Raw genomic sequence first — 25,088 nt, forward strand, 5'->3', positions numbered from 1 at the left:
CTAATCAATGAACTATTAGGTAAACAAAAAAGTTCTGTCACAACGACAAAAAAAAGATGTAAGAAATATCTGACAGGAGAGAAGAGATGATTTCACTGTAATATAACAGATTTATTTTATCATACATTTCTTTTTTTTTTTATCATGAAATAAGACAGAATTTACTCGCTTACCTTACAGCATCATATGAATATAATCGATATGTCGAGCAAATATCAGCTTATCTTCTCTTCCATCCAATTATATTCTTCTCGATATAAAAATGACAAAACTAGTTTCCATTTATTTCCCTTTCTTGTCATACATTTTTCACGCAAAATATTTGACGCATGATATTAAAACGTTTAACATTTTTTCTTTTTTTTTTTTTTTTTTGTAAACGTTTCTCTCAATTCTCTTCTACAAATAATATTTCCATTCCAATGGAATTTGATACTCGTGAATATCTATATTTAAATATTAGTTATCCGAAATTTCATCTCGAATTTGATCGTCCCCCATATTTTCAATTTCATCTTTCTCCATTTAAATTGGCCAAGTGAAACGGCGGCGACTTGGCACAGATTCCTCGCTCTTTCTTTCTTTCTCCCCCTCGATTCGCTGTTTGTCGAAGTTCCGTCCCAAGAGTTTTCTTATTGTTTCTATTGTAAACATTCGCGTGGCGCATCTGTTCGAGATGAACGATATATAAATGCCGTTTGAATACTATAAAATAACGACCAAGACCTATTGTTCCAGAGAAAATGTTTTACGAGAAAAGTTGGCGACGCGGAACGTGGAAAACGAAACAAGGAAGCGCGTCGTTAAACACTTGCCTTTTTCCATAAAAGTATTTTGCCTTTGAACCATTATATGTTATAACAAAAGACGTAATCACTCTTCAACGTTGCATTTCGTTTTGATTTATGTTGTGGAATAAACATCGCTGTGGTTAGTTTTTTTCTTCTTTCAATATTTTAGCAATATCGTTTAAAATTTTTCTTCGACAAATAAAATTGATCGAGAAAAGTTGAAAAAATATGTATTTTTTTTTTTTTTGATGAATGAAATATCCAAGATTATCAATATTATTAGATTTAATTTAAAGACGTCGAAATTTTTTCTTCATACATTTTAATGAGATGACTTTAATTATAGTATAATAATATTTAATTATTTTGTTTTGACAAAAGTAAATATAATCTAATTGCAATATCAATTATAAAATCTTGGTGCCTTAAATATAATCTGATATTTTTACATTGATATTTGTATATCATTTTATAAAATACTTGCAAAACAAGAGGATAGATAGCAGTTGGACAAGTTTATCTCTAAAAGCAAATCTAATCTAAACATAAAGTTGATCTAAATCTTGGATATTTGGTCTGCATACAGAATGATCAAAACAAGCCTCAGGCGCTGTCAAAATTTAACCAAACCTAAATCTAATTAATATCGTACACTGTTGACATATCCTCACGTCAAAATATCGAGAATTCTACATATTTTATTTATTTCTTCTTTCATTTCAATTAGTGGAGTATATATAAAAAAATATTTTTCCAAATTTCCTCAAATCAAAATTCTATTCCTAAACAAAATACGAAAAAAATTCTTTCATAAAGAATGGATAAATCGAGATTATCCCCTTTCCCTTTTCAAACTTCAATAATAGCCAGCAAGAGTTCATATTTCTTCTCCTCTTAATTAAACTGGAATCAACGTTGATTCAGAGACTTGGGGCCAAAAGGACCAAGGATCAAGTATACATTCGATTGCAATTCGCGCACAATCAAACTCGTCAAAGCACGCGGCATTGTCCAGAGATAAACGGATCATCATAACATCCCATCACAGAGGATATTTCCCCTTGTCCCTTGGAGAGTTTACGATTATTTTCTGCAGGGAAACGATCGAATTGGTGTCAATCTTAATAAACCCTCTATTACAATATCCATAGAAGCGTCCATTACTCACTGTCGATCGCACGATGGCACTCTCTCTCCCTCTCTTCCACCGCATCCTTCTACCTTACCCTCTTCTTCGAGATGAAAGCGATTTTCAGCAGATTGACTACCGGCGCCTCGAACGCGATTGAAACGCAGAACGACATCAGGTAAGAGGCGACCAGATTGCCGAAGTACAGGATCAGCTTGAAAAACACACGTATAAAGAAAACAATATCAATATCGATCTCCTCCAATTTACTCGAGATCAGCCGAGAGAAATTCTAATCCCTTGTTTCAAATTCATTTTCTTAAATCTCACCACTATGTCGTTGTGCAAATGCAACGGGCCGTCCATCTGGCTGGCTGTGATCAACATGATGATAGGATGCACCAAGTAGGCGCAGTAAGTCAGCCTCGATAGCGGATATATCAGTCTGAGCGACAACAGGCTGTCGATCATCGTGGCTGAGCCGGTGCAGCATTGAATCACGATGAAGGATACGCCGATCGCCCATGCGGTGTGTCCTAAGGCGGCGTACACGGAACTCAATGGCACGGTTAAATTTCCGGGATACAGGCCGTAAACAACCGAGAACATCATGGCCGTGGATAATACCCAGCCGATCAACCGCGCGATCTGGAACACCGTTTCAAATCGACCCATTCGAATCTCTCCTTTTTTAAAAATAAGCAAATGAACAAAGAGATTGCTTCGAACGGACTGCACGGTCTCAGGAAGGGGGCGCGTTTAAGGATCGATTACTTACCAGGGGCAGTTTCAATTTGCAATTCGTCTTGAACAGGATATAACCGGTGATAATCCCTACGAAGTAGGGGCCAGCTCTTAGCCATGGTTTATCGTACAGCTCGTCGAAAAGGGCGAACGGTTCTTGAATTCTAAATAGGGGGAGAAAACGAATGAGAGAATGAAAGCGAGAATGGGGAGGGGCTTTTTCTCGAGGGGAAAAATTGGGTGAAATTATTGTCTGAGGCTGATAAAGAGTTTTTATAGATGATACGAAGAGTTACGATTAAAATTTCTTCCATCTTTTAATAAACAAAGATTTAATGAAGAAAAAGAACTGAACAGGGGGAAATTCGGGTTAGAACGTTCAATCATAATGGTTTGAAAGTCGACAATAAATTTTTACTCGTTCAAAACAACAATTAATTCATCTCTAAATATACACTAAAAGAAGGAAGAGATTAGAAAAAAAATATTTACATCAACGACCATTTTCTCGTATTGTTAATTACCTGGCTATGTAATCGTTGGAGTAAGCCATGGAGAAGGTGGTGAACCACGAAGAGGCGACGAGTATTAAAATCACCACCACTACGGTCTTCAAGTATCTGATAGACAGCAGCAACAAAAGTATTCCAAGAACATAGAACTGCGTATCGTTTGCCATGTACCAGCTCCACAACATACACTGGAAAGTTGTTAATCGAGTATTCGTAGGATAATTGAACGAGTCTGGGGTTAGGTCGCGTTAGAATATTGGAAAATACTTGGCTTAGAGGAAAATCTATAACTCGGGGAAACGCTCTGAGGCTAATGGATCAAACGTCAATCCAGTGGATGGTTTAATCAGGCGGAATCTTGTTGATAACGTGGTTGTGTACAGCCACGTAATAGTTGAGAATGATGAGAGGAGGATGAAACAAAGTTTGTTTCGGATTTATAGCGAGATGAAGAACGGAATAATTGAACGGAAATTGAACGGTTTTATACATCAGGCGAGGGAGACGATTCTTTGAATAAGATTCTTCTTGAGATGGTTATTGAGAATTGAACGAGTTTGAAAAGTTTTTCAAATGTAAGTAAAATTATTCGAATAAGATTTTTTGTTTTAATTCTCTCTCGAAGACGATCGAACTTCGATTCATAAAAATGTTATTATTTATTTTGTATTGTATTGATATATAAATCTAATATACTCGATGTCAAAGATGACGAAAATGTTTGAGAAAATACAAGGAACGTTTTAAATGTAAAACAATAACTTAATCGATAATTAACCGGCTTTTATCAGCGACGAAATTGGTTTTAGGGTGGTTAGACAATCTACGTTGTTCCACCACTTTGAAACTTTCTTGGGACGGTAGAATTAATTATCGGAAAACGATCGAGATGCTGACACCTTCCCTGTCTGATAATCTCCAGTGAATCGTAGTTCTTGATAAAAGAAAGATACAGATGCTGTATCTTTTCCCTCAGCTGTTTCATTATTCCTTGACTCGACTACTTTTACCTTCAAATTACGTTTCATAGTGGAATATCGATTAACAAATTAAACTCATTGCGTTTATTTTTCTTTTTTTTTTCCTTAAATGATGATAAATGGGCGAACGAAAGATTGCTACGCTTTTTAACTCTCGTAATTGATTAAATGTTTGGGCAAAAGTAACTCGGATGAATTTAATAATTTAAATATTGTTTGCAATTTTATATATTTTTTAAAAGATTTCATTATCACACTTTGAAAATTAGAGAATCGTTAAATTTTAACGAGAACGAGAATCTTAGTATTAGGGCAATAAAAAATATATCAATGTGTCACTATCAGGATTAATAAAATACAGGGCAGAGATAGGTTAAAGTAGGGGTTAAAAGCGAGTGAAAATGATAGTGGAGAACTAGCGTGACAAATGGAATTATATTAGTTAAGAGACAAAAAAATATCAAATAATACAATTTAATAATGCGATTAAGAAATATGTAGACTGGAGATTATTCAAAACCAAAAAAAGTTTATAAACCAATATAAACTTTGATCCTTATATTAATATTCAAATATCCAGCATAAAATTAGCATTAAAGTTAAGAGAAGAACCCTGATTATATAAAAATTTCTATTAAAAACTTTTGCTATCGACAAAGGGATCGATTATTTTTCAACAATTTAGAGAATACTCAATTAAAAGTTCAAATTTAAAATCCTTACCATTTCGCTTCGAGGGTAAAGGGAGTTCAGATACAAGGCGTTCCTCCACCAGAATTTCTCGCAAGTGAAGTGGTCGATGGCCGCTGGCGTGAATACTGACCTTGGCACTCTGTGCTTCATGACAATCTCGTTTATCCCCAGGACAAAGAGGTAGGCCGGTGTCAATCTTGATAAAAGTGAATCGAAACGAGGTCAGTGTATACGTCACTTTGGCCGGGATCGTTTATCGGAGAATGGTTTTTTTTTTTTTTCTTTATTTGAAGTTTTTATCCTCGACTTAATCGATATTCCGCGTTTCGATCGAGAAGAAGGAAATTTTCTTCTCTCCAAGATTTTCAAGCTCGAATCGGCAATTATTTTTCGATTTTTTTTACCTGATAAATCTGTAGAGGATCATGATGACAAATTTGGTGAAGCATGTCCTCCAAAATTTATCCTCGCTGGTTTTCAAGCTTCCCGAAGATCGATAGAAGAGAATCGTAACCAGCAACCCGCTGAAATAGTTAGCGAGAATTGAGAATCATAGAATTTATTAATATTTCGAGATGAACGTGTAAGGATATTTGTGAAATAATAATTTAATCTGGTCTATCATTGATCCATTTAAAATCTGATGCAAATTTTTCCAATAAATTTTTCATAGGGGTAATTTTTGTAAAAAGTTCTACATTTCTTTCTATTCTTCGTTTCCTTAATTGCGAAACGAGGATTCTTATCATTGTCTACGTCTTACCTAATGAAGAAGAATGTATCCACGGAGAAGGTGGCATTGCTAATTGTTTGGAACATAAAATTTCGCTCTGTCACTGTACGCAACGTTTTGTTCTCTGTAAATTACATCAAAGAAAGATATATAATATAATCTTGTTAGTATAATCATTAGAAATTTAATTTAATTTAAGTAGAGAAGAAGATTCAATATTCTGAACAGTTTATAATTTTATCAAGTTTCAAAATTTAAATAAAACAAAGAATAACAAATAATAGTAAAATAATTTAACAATTTTTCTATCTGATAAGAAAATCGTCATGCGACAGATTGACAATTCATCTGATGGAAAAATATAAAAAACAATATTATAGCGTTGGACGATAAAGCGAGACCTGTCTCTTTTTTCCCCCATCATTCTCATATTTTATGTTTGCCTTTGACTCTCTAGAATCCTTCAAAGCTATCTTACGAATATATTAATATTCTGTGCAACATGGAAAATATGCAAAGCATATTATTTCACGTATGTCATATTTGCATATGAAAATATACATTTATTTAAACATCCGCAATTTACTCGTAACCATAGTAGATTCGAGTTCTAAAATAATCGGCTTAAACGTAAACAGGATTTCATACAATCATCGTGACGTTGCCTCTCGAAAGGGCAACAACTTTACCAGCGATGGAAAAAACTTGAAGATAGGTATGCACCATGACCACCCATCCCAATGAAAACACTCGTAATCCGTGCAAACAAGTCAGACTATCTCTTGCGGCAGGTTCGGTGCTAATAATCTTGCTCCCGTTCCTGATAGGATTAAACGCTGTCAGACACGTTATCCAGAAGCCTGAAACGCGAAGAAAAATCGCGTAAAAGAAAGAACAGATTACAGAACAGAAGGGGAAAGATAACAGATCTTCCTCGTATTTTACCCTTTTTGTTCTTTTTCGAGTGGTCAGGCAAATCCTTTTGCAAGTTTTTCCCTTTCTCGATCAACTCCTCCCCATTTTCTTGAACCACTCCGTGATCCTGATTCAAATTCTTATTCGAAAAATTACTCAGTCTCTCGTTGTTATTCGACACGCTTAACGACTCCGCATCCTTGTCGCTTGGCGTCGTTTTGTACTCGTAGATGGCAGCACACAGCATTAGAAATAATATCGCGCCACCGATCCCTCTGAAAAAAACAGGCATGTGTTTCGCGCGGTAATACGCAAAGTTGAGCGAAAAACCGAAGAACTTATTATTAGATGGTTTTAAGAGAAGTAATTGCAACGAAACTCGAATCTTTTCTCTCTCTCTCTCTCTGGTTATTTTAACGGAATAATGTTTTTTGCGTACACGTTTCAAAATTATACCGAGAGAGTATAAGGCGAAGTATTAAAACGCATATTAAAACGTAAAATTAATGGCAGCTACTGCTAAAACGCTTTTAAATCATAAGAGAATAGCGGAAGACTTTTCACGGCGTATATCTTCTATGCATCCTTCCTTTTTTTCCCTGCAACATTTCATTGCTTGCTATAATTCACGATTAACTTTTACTAACAATTTTTTTATTAATAATATTTTTTAAGGTGAACGATGGAATAATTCGAAATTTGGAAGAATATACAATATTATAAATCGTGTCATTGATATCATGTGTAATTCAGTGGGATTAAAAATGTTTTTTAATATACATTATTGTACACATTTTCATCTAAATTTTAAAATAGATATTATAAAGTTTTAAAAATTCTTTTCTAAAAAAATATTTCACTGTAATAAATAAAATAGACACTCTGTATATCTAGTAATAATTAATAAGTTTTCGTTCATAAGTTTAGGGGAAGAAAATTAAGAAAAAGTATTTATATCTCGAAAAACTTTTTTTATTCCAAACTTTGAGGATTTATTTTTGAGACACCTTATATATCTAATATTCTTACATATAAAGAACGAATTCGTTGCATAACCTAAGATTTATAATCGAGTTCATCGTTGTAATAATTTAGATTTTCTAACTACTTTAAACGTTAAAACGCATTGTTCGTTTACCTTTCGAGAGAAAGTGGACAACAAATAATGCTCTTCCTTCTCGTTTTCATTTTTTTTTCCTAAGTTACCTTGATGAGCGACAAAGAGGGAGAAAAAAAAGAAAAAGAAAAGTAAAGAGGAAGTCTCGCCTCGAGGAAAATAATTCCAGTAAGTGAAAATATTTACTTTACTTTTAGAGAAAAAATTTTCGATCTCCAATTTGAATACACATTAATTAATTCCGCTTGGCACGGGACAAACGATATAAAAGTTCGTCGTTCCTGTTACGCTAATGGACTCTTAAACGCGAATTCGCTGGGGAAGAATAAAATGGTGGGCGAGTTTTTCCATCTTGTTTTAATGCAGGTTTATTCGTTCTATTTTTATAGCGATTTAAAGGAAAATATTGAAACAATATTTCATACCAACAAGGAAAATTTAATTCAAAAATTTTAATTTTGATAAAAGTTTATACACTTGTGGGATATATAATGGATTTGAAGAGAAACAATTTCTTTTTGAAATAATTTAACAATTCATTTCTAACTTATAAAAAAAAGTACTTATTTCTTGAATATTATTATATCAAGAATTAATTTATTACTAATAACAAATATATTCAATTTTAAATAGAAATACGTTTCTTTGTCCTTTGTATCTATTTGAAGCCATGCCACATTTCCCACCTCAAACTTGTATAATCTCGACAATCGTATTTTCTTGTCACAACAATACTTTCAGAAAGTATTCCATTTCGAGTCTAACCATGCATATATTTATTATTAATATTTTAATCAAGTTATCAAACTTTAGATCGCGCTATATACATACATACATATTATAAATGCAGAATGGACGGAAACTGGTATGATAAAACTTCTCAGATTTAAATTGCACCATTTGCATTTCTCGTCACTCGTTTGCATTTATTTATCCCGAACTATTATTTATTTTTTCGAAAAACTCACGGTGTAGTTTTGATCGCTCGCGATGTTTAAAGAAAAAAAATAAAAATAATTGAATCGAAGAAAAAGAAAAAGACAAAAGTGGAATTACCGTGAAAGTTTAAAGCCACACAGTCTAGCCGTGTCGAATCCAGTTGCGAACTTCTCGTTGCTTGCTACAAGAGGGTTTCGATTAACCAATCTTCACCAATGTTTAACGCCAAGTCCTTCGAGTATGTGACTGTAACTTGTGCTTCGGTGCAAATTTTCAATCTATCCGCAAATTGTACCGTGCAATCTATCCATCCCCTGTGTAAAAGGGGGTTGGACGTCGTATCGCGCGGCAACTTTTGAATCGAGAAGCCAAATAGTTCGTGGAGGTAAGTTTTCGTTTCTTTCGAATTTTGTGATCCTTCAAATCGCAATCAATCGCAATTTCCTGCGATTTTACGTGTATTTTTTTTTTTCGACACTCTGCATTTCAGAGTACACGAAAAGAATCCACGATTTTTCAAAATTCCAATCAATAAGGGCCAAGTGATTTTTTTTATATTTTAAAAATATCCAATCGGTTTTTTGTACTTATATATTTTTTTTCTTTCGGTGTAAATAGAATTCTGATGATAGTTCGGAGAAATATCGGATTATTGGATTTATTAATAAAGGGACGTGTATATTGTGATAAAATTTTCAAGTTTTCGCGGTTCACTAAAAATTGAATTTGAATTTGAAAAATACATGGCGCATATTTAATATATTTCTAAACGAAAAATTCTGAAAAGGAAAAGGAAAAAAGAGAAGTGAAAACAGTATATTTATTATATTCTTCTTCGATGGTAGCTTAATTCTTTTTTTTTTTTTCCAAGAAAGAAATAAAGTGCAATATTAAAAAAAAATTAAATATCAAATATTGAAGAACCCATATATTTCTGAAACTTATATTCGCATAAAATAGAGATTATATAATTCTTTTTCTGTATGATTGTCACAAGACATGACAATAATTTGGATTATGCATGCCAAATTATTGGAATTCTATTTCATTTGCAATTAAAAAACGAAACAGTGATTCATTATTCATCGCGTTTAAACCTCATTATGCGTTTATTTATTTCGATTTCACGTAATTAAATTAAAATTAACTTCCCACGATTATACACGCATTTCCATTGCAAATTTGTCGGATTTTTGTCGGATAGAAAAAGCGAATCACCACTAGAAACACGATATCTATACTTTTTCTTTCCAACTTCCCTCCCTCCATCCATTTCGATCCAGCGAATTGCCTTTGAGATCGGTCCACGAAGATTTACGAAATTGGGAAACGTGATGGAATTTAGAAAGTTATACAATAAAAAAAAAACATGTTCACACTTTGCACAAACTTAATAAAAATCTGATAAAAAACTATTAATATTTATTAATAACAACTACATACACACACACACATATATATTTATTCGAAAAAAATATTAATCGTTCGACAAATGCCAAAACGAATCGACTGTATAATTAACTTATCCTTACCCTTCTTTTTATTAGCGTGACTAACAGAAAAAAAAAAATTGAAAGACCGATCGGGGCAAAGACCCACTTCCGATAGGTATTCACACGATAACCGTAGATCACTTTCACGAGTGCGATGCTTTGCACAAAATCTTGCGTAATAGAATTCAAGGTAGGGCGTGCAATCACAATGCACACCTGCATGCGAATTCTAACGAATCCCCAAACCGGAACAAGCACCAGCTCGACTGGAATCCGGACAAAGTGGCCGGATTCGAGTGGTTGCAATCACGGTGAACGCGACATAAACACCGGCTCCCCTGGATCGCTCTCACGTCCATTCATCCGCAAGTGCAATGCCCGTTGCATAATTGCCGCGAACCGGTTCGCTCTCTCGATACGACGGACGCGAGAGATTCATCGGGAATAAGAGGGGGAGAGAGAGATAGGGAGAGGTTTAGAAATCGCTGCGCGAAAGAGGTCGAGAGATTTCGCGGTTAAAGGCAGTATATTCTTTCTTTAAAGAATTATAATAAATCCTGTTTATTGTAATACTTATTTCTGAGACTTGCAGCTTCGCCCCAATTTCAATAAGAATTATAATCTTGGTTAATTTCAAATAATTTTACAATTACGTTCATAGTTAAAAGAAATTAATAAACATCGTTCGTTTACGTTAATAATTCTACTCTGGAATCTGAATCGTAGCCTTGACCTTAAAGTTTAGAAGATCTCTCGCACGATCCTCGCTTCTTGAATCGGGTCATAAGATTGTAACTCGCCTTGGAACTTGTATCGTGTCACGATTAATATGCATCGCGTGCGAGGACAGTGGTGCAAATTCCTATTTATAGCTCGCGTTATAGATTAAAGCGATTCGCGCTTTACAATTAGGGGGGGTGGTCGTAGTATTGTATGCTCCACGGCTCGAAGGCAGGGCAGGCGCCCCCTGCCAGCAATTTCGACGAGCTATAATCGGTTCGTCGAACGTTCGAGTCGTGCAACCGGATTGGTGCGATCGAAGTCCCTCTCGATTAAGATCAGACTTTTACCACTTTTTAAATGGGAAACGAGCTTTCTCCATTTACGTGATCCTCTATATCCTTCATTTCGTTTTGCATAGTTTCTCGTTTTATCGAGAGCCTATGGGTTAAGTTGTTGGCATGCGGCGGTGGAGGCGCGTGGAATCTATTAAAGTTCGTCGTACCTTGTTCTCTGTTCTGAAATTTGAAAGAATTTCCCGAGCGCGTGTCGGTATTCGTACGACGTGTTTTTTATTTATTTTCATTTTTTTTATTCGTTATAATCTGCACGGAAAGATCTTCCTCTTTCGATTTAATAAATTATTTTATAAATTATTGAATTAAAAAGTATATGATTATATTTTTAAAAAATTGTTTACATAACTCTTGAAACATTTTTTGACGTCATCTTGATATCATTTTAAAGAGATAAAAATCAATCCTTCAAACTTCCCGTATAAAAAATATTTTTATTTTTTTAATCTTCTATTATTCATTTTGTTGCAAAATTTTTACAAAAAGAATTGTAAAAAACCAAAACACGAAGAATAAAAATTGAAACCTCAAAGGGATTTCTTTTCAATCGAAAAATCATTTCTCGAATTCTTGTTCACCCAGTTGGCTAAATATTTATCTTTCATCTCGATTACCAAACTTTTCCTCGTGAAAAAACCTCTTTTTTCTTTTCTTTCTTTTTTTTTTTTTTTGTTTTATCCAACATTAATTACCCTCGTGCAGCGAGATACAAAATTTCAACGACAAATTATCAGATCGCTTGGCAAATTTCACCAGGAAAAATCATTGAACGATGGACGAAAGTTAAGCATCGTTCGTGTATATATGTATATATATGTACATATACATATAAACGTGTATTTAGTGGTCGAGACAGCTGCATGTTGCATTGCATAATTTACGATCCAGTGGCTTGGCAAAAACCATCCTAGCATCACCACGCATATAAATTATGGATATCTAGTTGTGCAATAATCCGCTTGAAGCATTCTTTTTTTTTTTTTTTTCTTTTTTATTTATTTATCTTTTGTCAAGATTATCGATATGCGATGTAACTTGTGACACTATATGCACGACGACTATATTTTATCGGGACAAATCGAGCAAAAAAACGTAAGTATTTCTCCTTTTCCCGTTCGTCGAAAGTGGAGCATAATAACGTAATACGATTTTTTCCATGTTTTCTTTATTATTTTCCCCGGCAAAATTCACAGTTTCTTTTTTCCGCGCGGGGAATGTTGTAATGAATACGATTTCGAAAAGAAAGCGTGTACATCTCGTACGTTCGATCATTAAATCGAGGCAATCGTTCGGCAAGATTGTAAAATTGGATGGATACGAGCGAATGAATATATTAAAACTTATGGAATGTAATCTGTTATCAAAAATATACTCCATTTGACGATATTATCGATTGGATATTTCGAAAGGGAAGAAAGTTAACGAGAGAATGCTGGATTAAACGCGTGCACACGTCTTTATGATTATATATAAATGTGATTATATAAGTAATGATCTTTTTTTTTTTTTAAGAAATATAGAAAAGCGATGAGAAAATATATTATTTTATAGATATTTTATATATCATGTAAATTATAGCAAGATTGTTCGAACATTATTCAAGGAATACCTGTTCTACTTTTTGTGTTTGTTATTTTGTTATTTTGTACGAAAGATAAATTATTTATTATTTTATTCAACACTCGTGTGTTACGTTAATTTTGATTTTATTGCAAAGTACAAAGATATCTTCTTGTATCCTATAATTATAAAATATTAATTAAAATAATGAAACGTTTCGTAAATAAATTAATTGAAAAGAATTTTAAAATTTATTAACAAACATCTTTCAAATTTATCGTTTATTTTATTTTATTGCAGTAATTTCGCTTATTAATTTCATCTCAAACAACAATCCTGCATATCTCAATTGTAATCAAGATTACGGAAATAATTCAAAAATAGCTTAAGGTAAGCTTATTAAAACCAAAATATTTCTTTATCTCGAATATTATTTACCGTTTACGCTCGAAACAGAAAATAAGGTAGAAATTTTTCAAATACATTCCAAACCGTTAAACTTAAAAATTATTTTTATCCATCGAGGAAAATAAAGATATTTTTATTTCCATTTCCTGCTTACAATTATATTAATTATATTACGTGCCACAAATTGTAATAATAAACACAGATTTGTTGTTCATCGCGCATTAACTAATCTAATCGAGGAAAAGTTTTCGTTGCGTAACCCGTATTAGAAACGTAGCAACGTTAAACAACTGGCCACGCCAGTTAGTGAATCTTAACACGTAATTACAGCGGGCAAGCTATTCGTCCTTATTCATCGAAGTGAATGTAACTATTGCGCAAATTCCGGCCGCGTAAGAACCGTGTTTATCCGTGTATTAGATTTTCCACGCAATATCAATATACTCATTGTAATTCCATTAATTAAGTGCCAACTTGCCGAGTTAAACAGGTTCTCGTCTCTCCTGAACTTTAACATGATTATTACATAATTTGACCACGAAAAGTGGTAGCACGGCGCGCAAAAAAAATAAAAAATAAAAAGAGAGAAAAATCTCATCGAACGAGCGTGAAAAGTTAAAAGGAGGGTTAAAAAAAAAAGTAGTCGTAAAGAAGTAGGAATTACTTCTTGTTGAACCGGCGAACTTTTTTACGAGTTCAATTGTCCCCACCGTTTTTTTAATTGCAGGAGAGACATTTGCAAGCTTACGTAAACTCGCCGGATGTTTTTTCTTTCTTTCTTTCTTTCCCCCGATTGCGGCTAGGTCATACGTGAAATATAAAAAGTGCACTTTAATTTCTGATTCTTAATTCAATACGCGAATTACGAGCTGTTTATCGTGTCCCCCTTCCCTCCTATCGACTTTTTAATTAGACGGTATTAAAAGTGTTTTTTTATTTTAAAGGTTTCTCGCATATGTGCGTATTCAGAAATTTTCCCAAAGATTTGTGAATTGATCGATCGGAATGAATCGCATAATTGGATCTATGGATGTAGTTTCTATTTATTCAGAAACAATTTTGATTTATTTGTGTATTTTTTTTTAATTACTTGCAAAATATTTGCACACTATGCATCAATATTTTTTATTTTTATATATTCGTAAAGTGTTCGAGATGGGTCTTGGTGTTGCGTGTGAAAAATAAACCAGACTGTGCGTATTTGTCAAATAATGATCATCAGAAACAAGTTTAACGTTAAAAGTTTCTCCCGAAGTTTGTAATTATAACAGCAATCCAGATTCCATAGATTTTCTTATAATAAAGTTAATTTGAGGGGAATTAAAAAGAAAGAAATTATTTCGGAAAAATAAAAAAGGGATAGAGAGAAAATAACGAGATTAATTTCCACTTTCTCGAGTTAGCGAATTCAAGCGCAAACTTTTAAATAATAATTCTAGAATTTATAACTTGCTTCGTATAAAATTTTAAAACGAAAACGGTTGATAATCGAATTCTGATGGCCGTAAAAAAAAATATTTATCTTTCACCGTAAATATAAGAGTTTCCAACTTGTCTCGCATAAAATTTTAATCGAAATTTTGCAAAGAGAAGAAAAGGAGCGAGAGTAAAAGTGTGCTTAATCGATCTATCGTGAAAAGGGAAAAAATAATTCATCCAAGCTACATTAATCATCGAATGCAGAACAGGGACACGTAAAATTCCCCATTGATTTACCGTGATACTCGAATCGAAGAGAAATCATTTTGCATTACTTACGAAAGGACGTAGAACTTGGGATCGCGCCAAAGGGTGTAATTGCTCGAAGGCACTGGTCTCACTGCAACGATGTGAATCTTCGGCCCGTACGATCGATAAGTTAGGTTACCTTCTCGCTCGACGCGATCCGCGTTCGCTCTCAGCATCGAGGTCAGGGATGCTTGGTTGCACGTAGCCGGTAGACAAAGACCCAAAAATACTTGTCGTGTCTGAAAACAAATTGATTTTCTGGGTTCGATGTGTGTGGCCTCTAGAGGGGGGACGATGTCACGAGGAAAATTGAAGAGAGAGAAAGAGGGAAAAAAAAGAAGTGTGAGCGGAGGGCGTGTCTTAATTAAATTTGAGAGGTTAGATTGTTGGATAAATAGATTGCAAGGAGATTCAATTTCAAGATTAATTAAACTTTTATTCCCTTCCTTTCTATCAGAGTTTACCTTGTGCCGCGATTTTCAAACTGTTAAAGAGTTCAACGAGCTTTTAAAATTCAATTTCTTTCAAGGTTTCTCTACTTTCTTTTTCATCATATTGGCCGGTTTCTGCTACTTTCCTTTGCGCCACCATTTTGCCACCCACAACAGTAGAAAAGCTTCACGGCGCGGTTTGAAACTTGTCTGACGTACACGATGCAATAACGAAACTAAAGTAAAAATATAAAAATACGCAAGGTAATAAACTTTTTATTACTCTTTTTTTTTTCCTCTTCTTTCTTTAAAGTAATCCTCGAAGAATTCGAATATATATATATCGGTCGTTTAATTGATCGAAGAAGGAATTTAAAAATTGGAATCGTGTTTAATTAATCTTGTCTTTGTTGAATGTCAGGCTTGGATTATTGGAATTATTATTTATCTTCCAGTTTCAATTTTAATTATAGAATCAAAAAAAAAAATCTGCTGATATTGAAACAAGAAAGAAAAGAAGGGATTAAATATTAAATAATAACTTCCTTTTTTCATCTAAATGTAAATAAATTATTATTATTTCCTAATTGAAAAAAATGATCCAAGATGACTTTATTATATTCTTCATTTCTTGAAAACATTAAAAATCGATTAAACTTTTTATATTTCATACAATAATATCTATCTATATTATAAGCTTATGCTTCAAATTTGAATAAAATGCGAAAATAAAGTATTAAACAATTCTTCGGTTTTCATTTTCAATAAATTTTTGAATTCTTAAGTTTCCAAGCAAACTTTTACGCATTTGACTTTTTTGAAAATATACGAATTTTCCTTGCAACGCAACATCTCGAATCGTAGATTTTCCGCCGAAAACGTTACCTCGTTTTGAATAAGTTTCAAACATCCGATATCCACTGAATATGACTCTCTGTCTTGATTAGCTTTCGTTCACGAACGTGATACAGTAACAAAGTAAAATTACTGCGGACAACGGGAGTTGTTTTCGTATATAATCTGATTAAGCGAGCTCTTCTCTAGAAAGAAAATTGGTCTAGCGATTGTCGCAAAGTTTTCAAAGAGCGCAATGAAATCATCGAGAGTTTCAACCATGTGAAGCAAGCAAATTGATTCAACATTTGTTGACATTTTTTTCGTAGAAATAGAGTAAGCTTTCTGACAATCCACAAAGCTGTCAGTGGCTCCATTGCATTTTTGTAAAAATATAAGGTATATGAAATAATGCATGAAGATTTATATAATATAGTACAGCAAAATGTATACGGTTATAAATAAAACCGATTAAATTTTTGGTTTTATATGAAATTTTTTTCAATATAAATTTCTATCTTGGCACAAGGTAGAGTGAAATTTTAAATATTATATTTTAATATTACCTTTTATGTGTATATATATATATAAAGAGTATTTTCAAGCAAAATTTTATTAAAAAGATGAAAAAGTGGTGAAAATTTTAAGGTAGATACTGTGCTCTACGTAACACATAAACTTTAATTAAAAATCAGGATTTTCTAGATGAATTTCTTTGTGATGTATTAAAAATTTTGTAATTTGATACACTATTTCTATATATTATATAATAAATTTTTTACACTTGTAAATTCACTTTAATTAATCAGTATTGGTAAATTAATTTGAATAAATAATTCTTTGTGAGTCTCGTTGGAAATCCTTATTTGATAAACTGCATTTAATTAACCCATCTAATAATTTATTCACGCTGTTTGACTTCCAAAGACTAATTAAAACCTGGATTAATTAAAAGAATTTGATATTTGCTGTAAATATCTCATGTGCAGATGAACAGTATAATTCTGCATGAATTATACTAATGAAAAATGGTATTTTAATAATGTTGGATTAATAGGAAATAGTTTTGTAATTTTTAATCTTTTCTCATTTAAATAGATTTTTCTTTTAGCAATAAGATATCCTGATAATAAATCTTAAAAAGAATTAAGATCAAGATAAAATTTTCTAATTTAAATATACCAATTTTGTTTTTTAAAACGTTTGCCTGGAAAAGATATTCTTCTATCATATTTTTCTGCATACAATAATCATATAGAAAAATACAATTTAAATCTCCACCTATTTGATCCAACGAAAATTCCATCGACAGAGAAATTAAAGAATTGGAAACCGAAGATGAAAGAGGAGAATACTTACGGACAATTCGAGTTCCTTGGGCAATGTTAAGTACATCCTAGCCACGTGAAATTTTAATGGATAAGGGGGTGTGTCGTCGAGTTCCCGGTGAATTTTGTTGTTGGTGGCGTTCAGCTCCTTGCAGAGGGTGCTCGAGCCAAGCCAGAACCCGTTTCCAAAATGAAATTGCGACGAGTAACGGCCACTCGCGTCGAACACTGAGAAAAACAAAATTTTCTTAGAAAAAAAAAAACAATAAACCTTTATCATTTCCGATAAACTTGTCTCCTCGTAGAAAGATTTCGAATTTTCAAGGTATCAATATCGATGAACAGACTCTTTTTCTCGATTTTATTTCAGTTTAATAAAAAATATTTTCTAATCTTTTCCATGTTCGAAATTTACACGAGACTGCACATTCCAACTTTCCAGGATTAAATTACGTGATCGTGCTTGGAAGGTTCATTGTCAATTACGTAAAGCCAGCTTGTGGCCGCAAGTAGCAGAGAAAGTGCAGCTATCTGCCGACTCGTGAGAGCCACCACAGTGAAAACACGAACGCAATTTCGTATGAATCTTGAATTATTGGTTCGATTAATTATTTTCCACCGGTTATTCCCACTGACATACAGATGGACACGAGAAGAATACAAATACAAAATACAAGAGAGGATGTACAAATAGAGAAAGTTCTACTCGCTTTATATATCTTACGTTTACACGTAAAAGAACGTGTACAAGAATATTTATATTTCAGATATTCACGATGATTTATATTACAAACAGAAATGCATTTTTCTTCCGTTCGTCTCTGCTCGCCATATTCGTTATTAAAAGTTAAACAATAAGATTAAATATTGATCGAATTGAATCAATGAAATAATGACATGTATACATTTCCAATTAACAAGTAATTCCATACACGTGTGAAACACGATGCGTTGTGTTTCATATCACATCTAGGATATTTAAAATTTAAGAAGAGAAGAAAAAGCGTAAAAGACGAATAATTGGAAATAATTGCAAGCAACAATTATTGCTAGTCGAGTTTATCGATGCTTGACGCGTCGCGAGAAAAACGATCGGTGTGTTGCAGCACACTTTCGAAACGGTGCAGCGACGGGTTAACTCGGTTCGGATCAATGTACCAGGCAATGGTACTCTGCAAGATTACGCGTCACGTAACAAGTTGCGCATCTGTGATACTCCTTTGTGGCCGATACTCAATCTACGCTCGAAGAAGTAATTTCCTTTGAAAATTGACGTTTCTCAATTGCGTCTTCGGCCTGCTGGTATTTTCTCTATTTCACGTTTATTATTGCATAATTTTTAAATACTTCTCCTCTGTAATTTCTGGACATTGTTGCTCGGACAAGGAAGGAGAGAATAATAAAATTTGTATTCGATTATATTTATGATTATTTGAAAAGATACTCGTACTCGATATTTGCCGTATTTTTATATAAAATTCCTTTCTTTCATATTGTAAATCGCACTTTAATAGCCGATTTGATATGTCCACGATTTTGTTTGTAATTGAAATAAAATATGTACAATTGTATTAATACGATTAATATAATGATCGAATAATATTTATTTATTTGTTCATTGATTACAATGAAATAAGAAAAACTGGAAATTTTTGATAATAAATGACGATTCGCAATAATTCCTGAAAAGAAAAATCGTCTAAATTGCTTATTTAAAATTCGTCGATCTTAAATTCGGATCTAATAGATCTTAAATATGAAAGGCAATTTTTATTAAAAGTCATGAACACCAAAAAAAAAATTTTCTTCCATGTTTCGTTCCGCTCTAGTTGGCCCTACAACAACCGTTCCTCATATTTTAATTTCAATTTTCAAGTATAACGTCGTGCGTTTCGTAAAACCAGAGGCAGGTTATATATTTTGTACAAAGTTTTTTAATACCAGCTGTTATTTTTCGGGTATAAAAATCATTTTATACCGACTACAAGTGAAAACTCAAACTTTGATTTGATCAACCTGGATGAAGCAAAAGCCATTTTGGAATATTAAATTATGATCAATCGAGTTAACACACTTTGAGTCGTCGTGTTTAATAATTTGATTCAAGTAATCGATTCGATATAATTTTTTAATTAATTAATCTACTCGATCTAAGTTGCACGAAATTATTTAAAATCTTACGTTTCTGATTGAACGATCGAATTGATCGAAGAAAGAAAAAGTGGACAAAACTGCATTTTACGTTAGGCAACTGTTGATTGGCCAACCAAGCAAGTTGATAAAATAACAATTATACATAAGTCGCTCGTGTAAATTATAAAATGTGTAATTTGAAACTGATTGACTCGGTTGGTCATCCATTAAAAGTTGCCTAATGTAAAACGTAATTGAACGATCAGAAGTTATTCAAACTTGTTCGACATGGACGAGCATTTAAAGTTAATTAACTCAGTTAGTCAAGCAAAAGTTGCTTAATACAAATTGCGGTTTAGAGAGCGATTTTGAATAACCGAATTCTACGCGTAATTTTTGCGAATTATCATTACGGTATACTCACAAAGTTTTTTCTTCTTCCTTTCTTCTTAAAGTGCAAAAGTTTAAACCTCTAAGGATTATAAAAATTATGGAAAACATTTCCCCTGAAATATATAAACTCGATGCAAAAATTAAAGAACGATTAAATTTTGATCGAAATGTTCGAAATATGAATTTCTAAAATTGCAATGGTTTATTAACCTACATCGTTTAAAATATTTCCCATTATAATACTATGAATTCTTCAAGTGTCACAACACTTTTGGTTTAATATTATTCGAGGATGAAATTAAATAGACATAGTCGACATCTTTCAGAATTCACTACGAGAGGACTAAATCAATCCTGGCTGATTAAAAACTGACGTAGCAGTAATATTTCTCCGCGGAGAGAATCGTGTCGCGACGTAGACGCACGATGCTCTCCTGGAAAAGCATGGTCGAACGATGTCAAAGGGCATTTACGTGGTGGCGAGAAATGGACGTATCCGGCCACGATTGCGGTTTGGCGACGATCGAATATCGATTGCGCCGATTTTCGCGATTCGGTCAAAGTGACCGACGGTCGGTAACTCCGGAAGCAATCGCCCGAACCCGGAAAATCGTAGGATTCTATTCGAAGCACGCGGTAACCGCAGATCGATTCCTCGATTTCCCTCTCCCCTGTTCGATAATGATCGCGAACCCTTTCCATCCGTATTGCTGATGGAATGATTCCTTTGGAAATTTTTCAAAAACAAAAATTGTACTGATACTCTTGCCCCGATTTCTGCCTTCTGATTCGATTATATTTCACACACTTTATTGGCGAAGTGAATGAGAAGTTGGAACAATTGTTCGAATAAATAATTTTACAATTGTTATTTTTGCTAATATATCTTGGAGCGTGGATTTTAGAGCGAATATTAATTATTGGTGTTTACAAATTTTGATCGAGGTTTATTTATTGAGTTATTCAAGACCGTGACACGGATGGAATGAAGTGATCGGTGTGTCACTTCGTTTCCGTCTCTTCGTCTCATTCGATGTAAATTTTAATGGCTTATAACTTAATAAGCCTCGACAGATGTTTTTGTTTGCTTTGGCCTTTAGAATGAATCTTCCAAAGATGTTCTATGAATATATTAGCATAAGATACACAACTAACGAAGAAAAGTCATGAATTACTAAACGTATCCTTTTAGAATTTAAAAATTTAAGATTGAAATGCTGTCAGGACGAAAGATTTTTTTTTTCATTTTCCCAACTGTCTTCTCTCTCTATTAATTCGAATTAATTAATTAATTCGACAAACAAACTATCGATAATATTATCATATTATTGTTATTGTTATAATATCAATATTAATCGGATAAAATTTATTTAATTCAAAACAGTTTCTATCCTTTTAATTCGAACACCTTTAACCTAAATTCAGAAATTGTGTATTCCATCCCCGATAAGGAACCTTGATGTACAAGATAAATGGTCATTGCGAAACGAAGTATTCGCAATTCACCTAGTTAGTTCCCGCCCTGTAAATCAAACTCTATATATATATATATATTATATAAAACGTTAGATGTATCGCGGTATAGAAAGTAAATCTGTATTTTATACCGTTATCGTTGAATGCCATTTAATCCACTGAAACGCCAACTTTCGATTCGATCGTGGGTCGGTGGAAAGGAAATAACGCTTATTCGAATTTTCGTAAAGAAGTTTAACGGCTGTCAAACTGATTTTTCGTTTAATCTCGATGATGAGGACAGATAAGTAGGAAATTTTTTAATTATCGTTACGATCTATCGGACACGTGGATACGCAAAATTTTATGAGAAATCTTTCCATCGAGCTATTTCTTTAATAATCTAATAGCAATGTAATATCCGTGATAATTTGGTTTTGCGTAAAAATCCAGCGATAACTTTGTATTTCTTAAAGCGGGGTTTAAATTTTTGGTTGAAGTAATTCACGTTGGAATGACGTAATAAGTCGTTGATTTAAGTAAAGCCTTTTCTGTACGGTCTCGAGGAATTCCAGGATTCCTTTTATCCGTGGAAGGAACAAGTTCGAAAGTTTGTTTTGCGATAAAACATGCATTCTGGAATGAAAAAGGGAAAGGATTGTCGTATTACAATGAAGCGGCAAATTGTTGTTTTCTCTGGGCAATAACACTTTTGACAATCGAGTTTCGTCAACGACGCGATTAGTAGTGATGGGATCGAGCGTATCGCAAGTATTTAAATTCGACCGATCAAATTTGACGATCGAGTTTCGTCGACGACGTAGTAGTGATGGGATCGAGTGCATCGGGATAGATTTGAACATGACGAATCAAAAGAAAATATAGATCTTTGTTTATTTAAAGATCCATTCTCCCTGATTCACATTATTTTTAATGAATTATAGTTTAAACGATATAATTACACGTGTCTCGTTCCAAATCTCATCGACAAAGCGTTCCAGATTTTGATCCAAATTTACGAGTTCGAACGAAGCTTAATCCCATCGCTAGACACTCGACTCGACTAACTCGACAAACCATGACTTTCTCTACATTCCCCCGACTTGACAACGAGCAACGACCCACAATAAATTTCAAAAATAACGAAAAATAACCCGGTATCGAACGAAATGACTGGACTCATTAACAGACTTATCCAAAACAGGAAACATCGATCGTAATTTATCCGATCTTCTTTTTTTTTACTCACTCTTGGCGGCCCACAGCTTTCCATCCCGAAGAGACTCGAGGAAGAATTCCAACTCTTTCCTGCAATCCTTGCCCAGTTTACCAGGCACTCTGGACCACTTGAGAGGATCGTAAAGATCTGCCAGCCATTGGATACTGTTCGCCGTCGTTCCAACCTTCTCCCCCATGAAATCGATATCGTGTTCGTCGTGCTGTTCCCGTTCATTCCCGTCTATCAGCCTCAAGTAATTCTTCCAATCAAGCTCGGGATTGTTTTTACCGAACCCGATCGCCAACGGCACCTGCCCACCGCCCTTCGACGCCTGTCTCTCCTCCTTGTAATCGGTGTCGTTCGAGTTTCCCTTCACCCTTTCCTTCGCAACCGGTCCCGTGTCGCGAGATTTCCCGATTCGCAGTATGTTCGACTCGTTTCTCGAGACCGGGCTCGTGTGCGCGATCGAGGTGAGGATCAGTAGAAAATAATATATGGCCATCTTATTTCGATTATCTATCTATTTCTATCGATCCCTTCTTCACACCTGCCTCATTGATTTTCCTTCTTCGAGAAACGACGGGCTTCAGTATCTCAGATCATGTTCGAAAGAACACGTGCAAGCTCGATCGTTGACACGAGAACAACTGTGCGATATAAGTTCCTTTTTTTCGCTCGTTAAACGAGACTCCACTTTCTCACTAACTTGGCTAACTCTTTTTAATCGTGATATGCACACAGAGATAGAGAGAGAGAGAGAGAGAACAAAGCGAATAAAGTGGAGCACCGTGCAGAACACTAGAAAGGGAGAGAGAGAGAGGAAGAGGGAGAGAGAGGGAGAGAAGAAAAAGAAACGGAATTATGAGAATTGTTTGGAGGAGACGCACACACTAAGGGGCTAAGGATCATGCACTGAATGAAGCGAATCGAGTTAGCAGTCACGTTTACTCGTGGACGCCGGTTCCCCTTTCTCTCGACGATATACTTCGCCGTGGTTTCCCTCCTCCTCCCCCTCCTCTCTCTCTCTTATCGAACACTGTCTCCTCTTGTCACCTTTCAGAGAGACACTTTCCATGAATCTCGATGATCCTTGATGATCCGAGAGATCTTTGCGAGTTGTGTAACAAATTTTCTGTGAGCAAATATTTGTCAAGGATTTTTTTGAATTTTCACGAATACCTTTGATGAACGTTTTGATATTGTTTATTTATGCGAACATTTGTATCTTTTAATTGAATTTTAAGAAGAAAGGATAACGTTTTAGCAAATTTATCCGTGCGATGATCGAATGACAGATGGCAATTCTTCTGACAATTTACTTTATATCCCGTGATAAATATATTTTCGACTCTTTGACATCTTTTGATAATACTGTCGTCACTCGTCCTGAGAGAGAGATTTTTCCATAAATCTCGGCGATCCTCGCTGCCAGAATTCTCTCTGTATTCAGGAAATCCGTTTCCCCTTCTTTCTAGTTTCTTGATTTTTCTTCGTTTGACTTTATGATTCGGGCAAGAACGAGTTAATTTGTGCAGTCTTTTACTCGATTTTTAAATTTAAAACCAGATATTAATATTCTTGCTTCTTTTTCTTCGAATTAAAATTTTAACAAACTTTCTGATCTCTGAAATTTTTCAAATTTTTCAAATAAAATCGATCCGAGAAAATATAAAATTTCTATTTTATTTTATTAAAATGAACAAATGAAGCAACTCGATTTAAATCGCAAAAATGAGAGATTCTGGAAATTAATTTGATAAAAAATCGAGTAAAAAAAGTTACAAAGACAACACCTGTTCACATTCTCTGGAAAATTGGCTTCACCCGTTACGCAAGCAAACCAAAACGATGCAATTGTTAAGTCTGTGGTTTTAGTTGGATCTTTGCACGGAAATTTTGTTGCACCATAATTCTTAAACCGTGAATTATTTTTCATTGGTTAACAGTGTTTGTAGAAAGCGATGGGTATTACACCGATTACTCGAGTTACGAGCTCTGAAATGAGCTCTCGTTAGCTACCATTTATCGACCGAGTCGACGCTTATCATTTCTTTCCTCGCCATTTATCATTCTTCCGTTTATTACTCTTCTCAAGGATTATCATTTATCCCTTTTAACAATTTCCAGGCTGTAATTCACGTATCCAGATTTGCGTTCAGATCTTCGCGCGTAAATAAAACGCGTGTTTTTATTACATTTATTCTATATTTTTCAATATTTTCGATCAATAATGTACATATATTGAATGAAATATCGTCAAGCGTTAAGCGTGTGATAAATAACATTTTTCTCTAATTAAATGCCAGTAATAAGTATGCGATAAATAAACGTATGCAATAATTCAACGAGTAATGGGGCAAAATTTAAACATTCTTTTATTTTACTTTTACTTTTATGTAATAAGTAACGTTGAATAACAACGCGGGAAGAAGAATTTAAAAAATTGGAATAACTTTTCCATTTTTTCAAAAATAAAT

The 25,088-nt window shown here is 33.9% G+C and overlaps 1 protein-coding gene and 1 long non-coding RNA gene across 8 annotated transcripts in view; one reads left to right on the top strand and one right to left on the bottom strand.

The window, feature by feature from the left end:
• LOC114577435 (uncharacterized) overlaps positions 1–25,088 on the top strand; it is a 42,357-nt gene that overhangs the window by 5,063 nt on the left and 12,206 nt on the right. Inside the window, exon 1 of one of the 7 annotated variants that reach the window (XR_009829339.1) lies at positions 8,686–8,938. The exons of 5 other annotated variants lie outside the window; for them this stretch is intronic. This is a non-coding gene — a long non-coding RNA (uncharacterized LOC114577435). Of the gene's footprint in view, positions 1–8,685; positions 8,939–12,978; positions 13,073–25,088 lie in introns of those variants that run through there. One more of the 7 variants, XR_009829336.1, reaches the window with a different exon arrangement.
• Positions 1,960–23,560, bottom strand: LOC107997083 (nose resistant to fluoxetine protein 6). Its single transcript, XM_017055466.3, has 12 exons — positions 22,642–23,560; positions 17,443–17,639; positions 14,849–15,057; positions 6,528–6,772; positions 6,272–6,442; positions 5,613–5,706; positions 5,254–5,373; positions 4,880–5,045; positions 3,189–3,364; positions 2,699–2,828; positions 2,251–2,568; positions 1,960–2,134 (listed from the first exon to the last, which is right to left on the bottom strand). Exons 1-12 carry the CDS (start codon positions 23,111–23,113, stop codon positions 2,009–2,011), a joined length of 2,424 nt encoding a protein of 807 aa, XP_016910955.1. The 5' UTR covers positions 23,114–23,560; the 3' UTR covers positions 1,960–2,008.

This window comes from Apis cerana, linkage group LG3 (genome assembly GCF_029169275.1).
Source record: "Apis cerana isolate GH-2021 linkage group LG3, AcerK_1.0, whole genome shotgun sequence".
Classification (NCBI taxonomy): Eukaryota; Metazoa; Arthropoda; class Insecta; order Hymenoptera; family Apidae; genus Apis; species Apis cerana.

Bases quoted from the DNA above. Each gene is read 5' to 3' on its own strand.
- LOC107997083 (XM_017055466.3), bottom strand. From the start codon at position 23,113: ATGGCCATATATTATTTTCTACTGATCCTCACCTCGATCGCGCACACG. The intron at 6,443-6,527 runs GTAAAATACGAG...TTCGCGTTTCAG, and splicing joins CTCGAAAAAGAACAAAAAGG to GCTTCTGGATAACGTGTCTG. The intron at 5,046-5,253 runs GTAAAAAAAATC...ACTTTTATCAAG, and splicing joins ATCCTCTACAGATTTATCAG to ATTGACACCGGCCTACCTCT.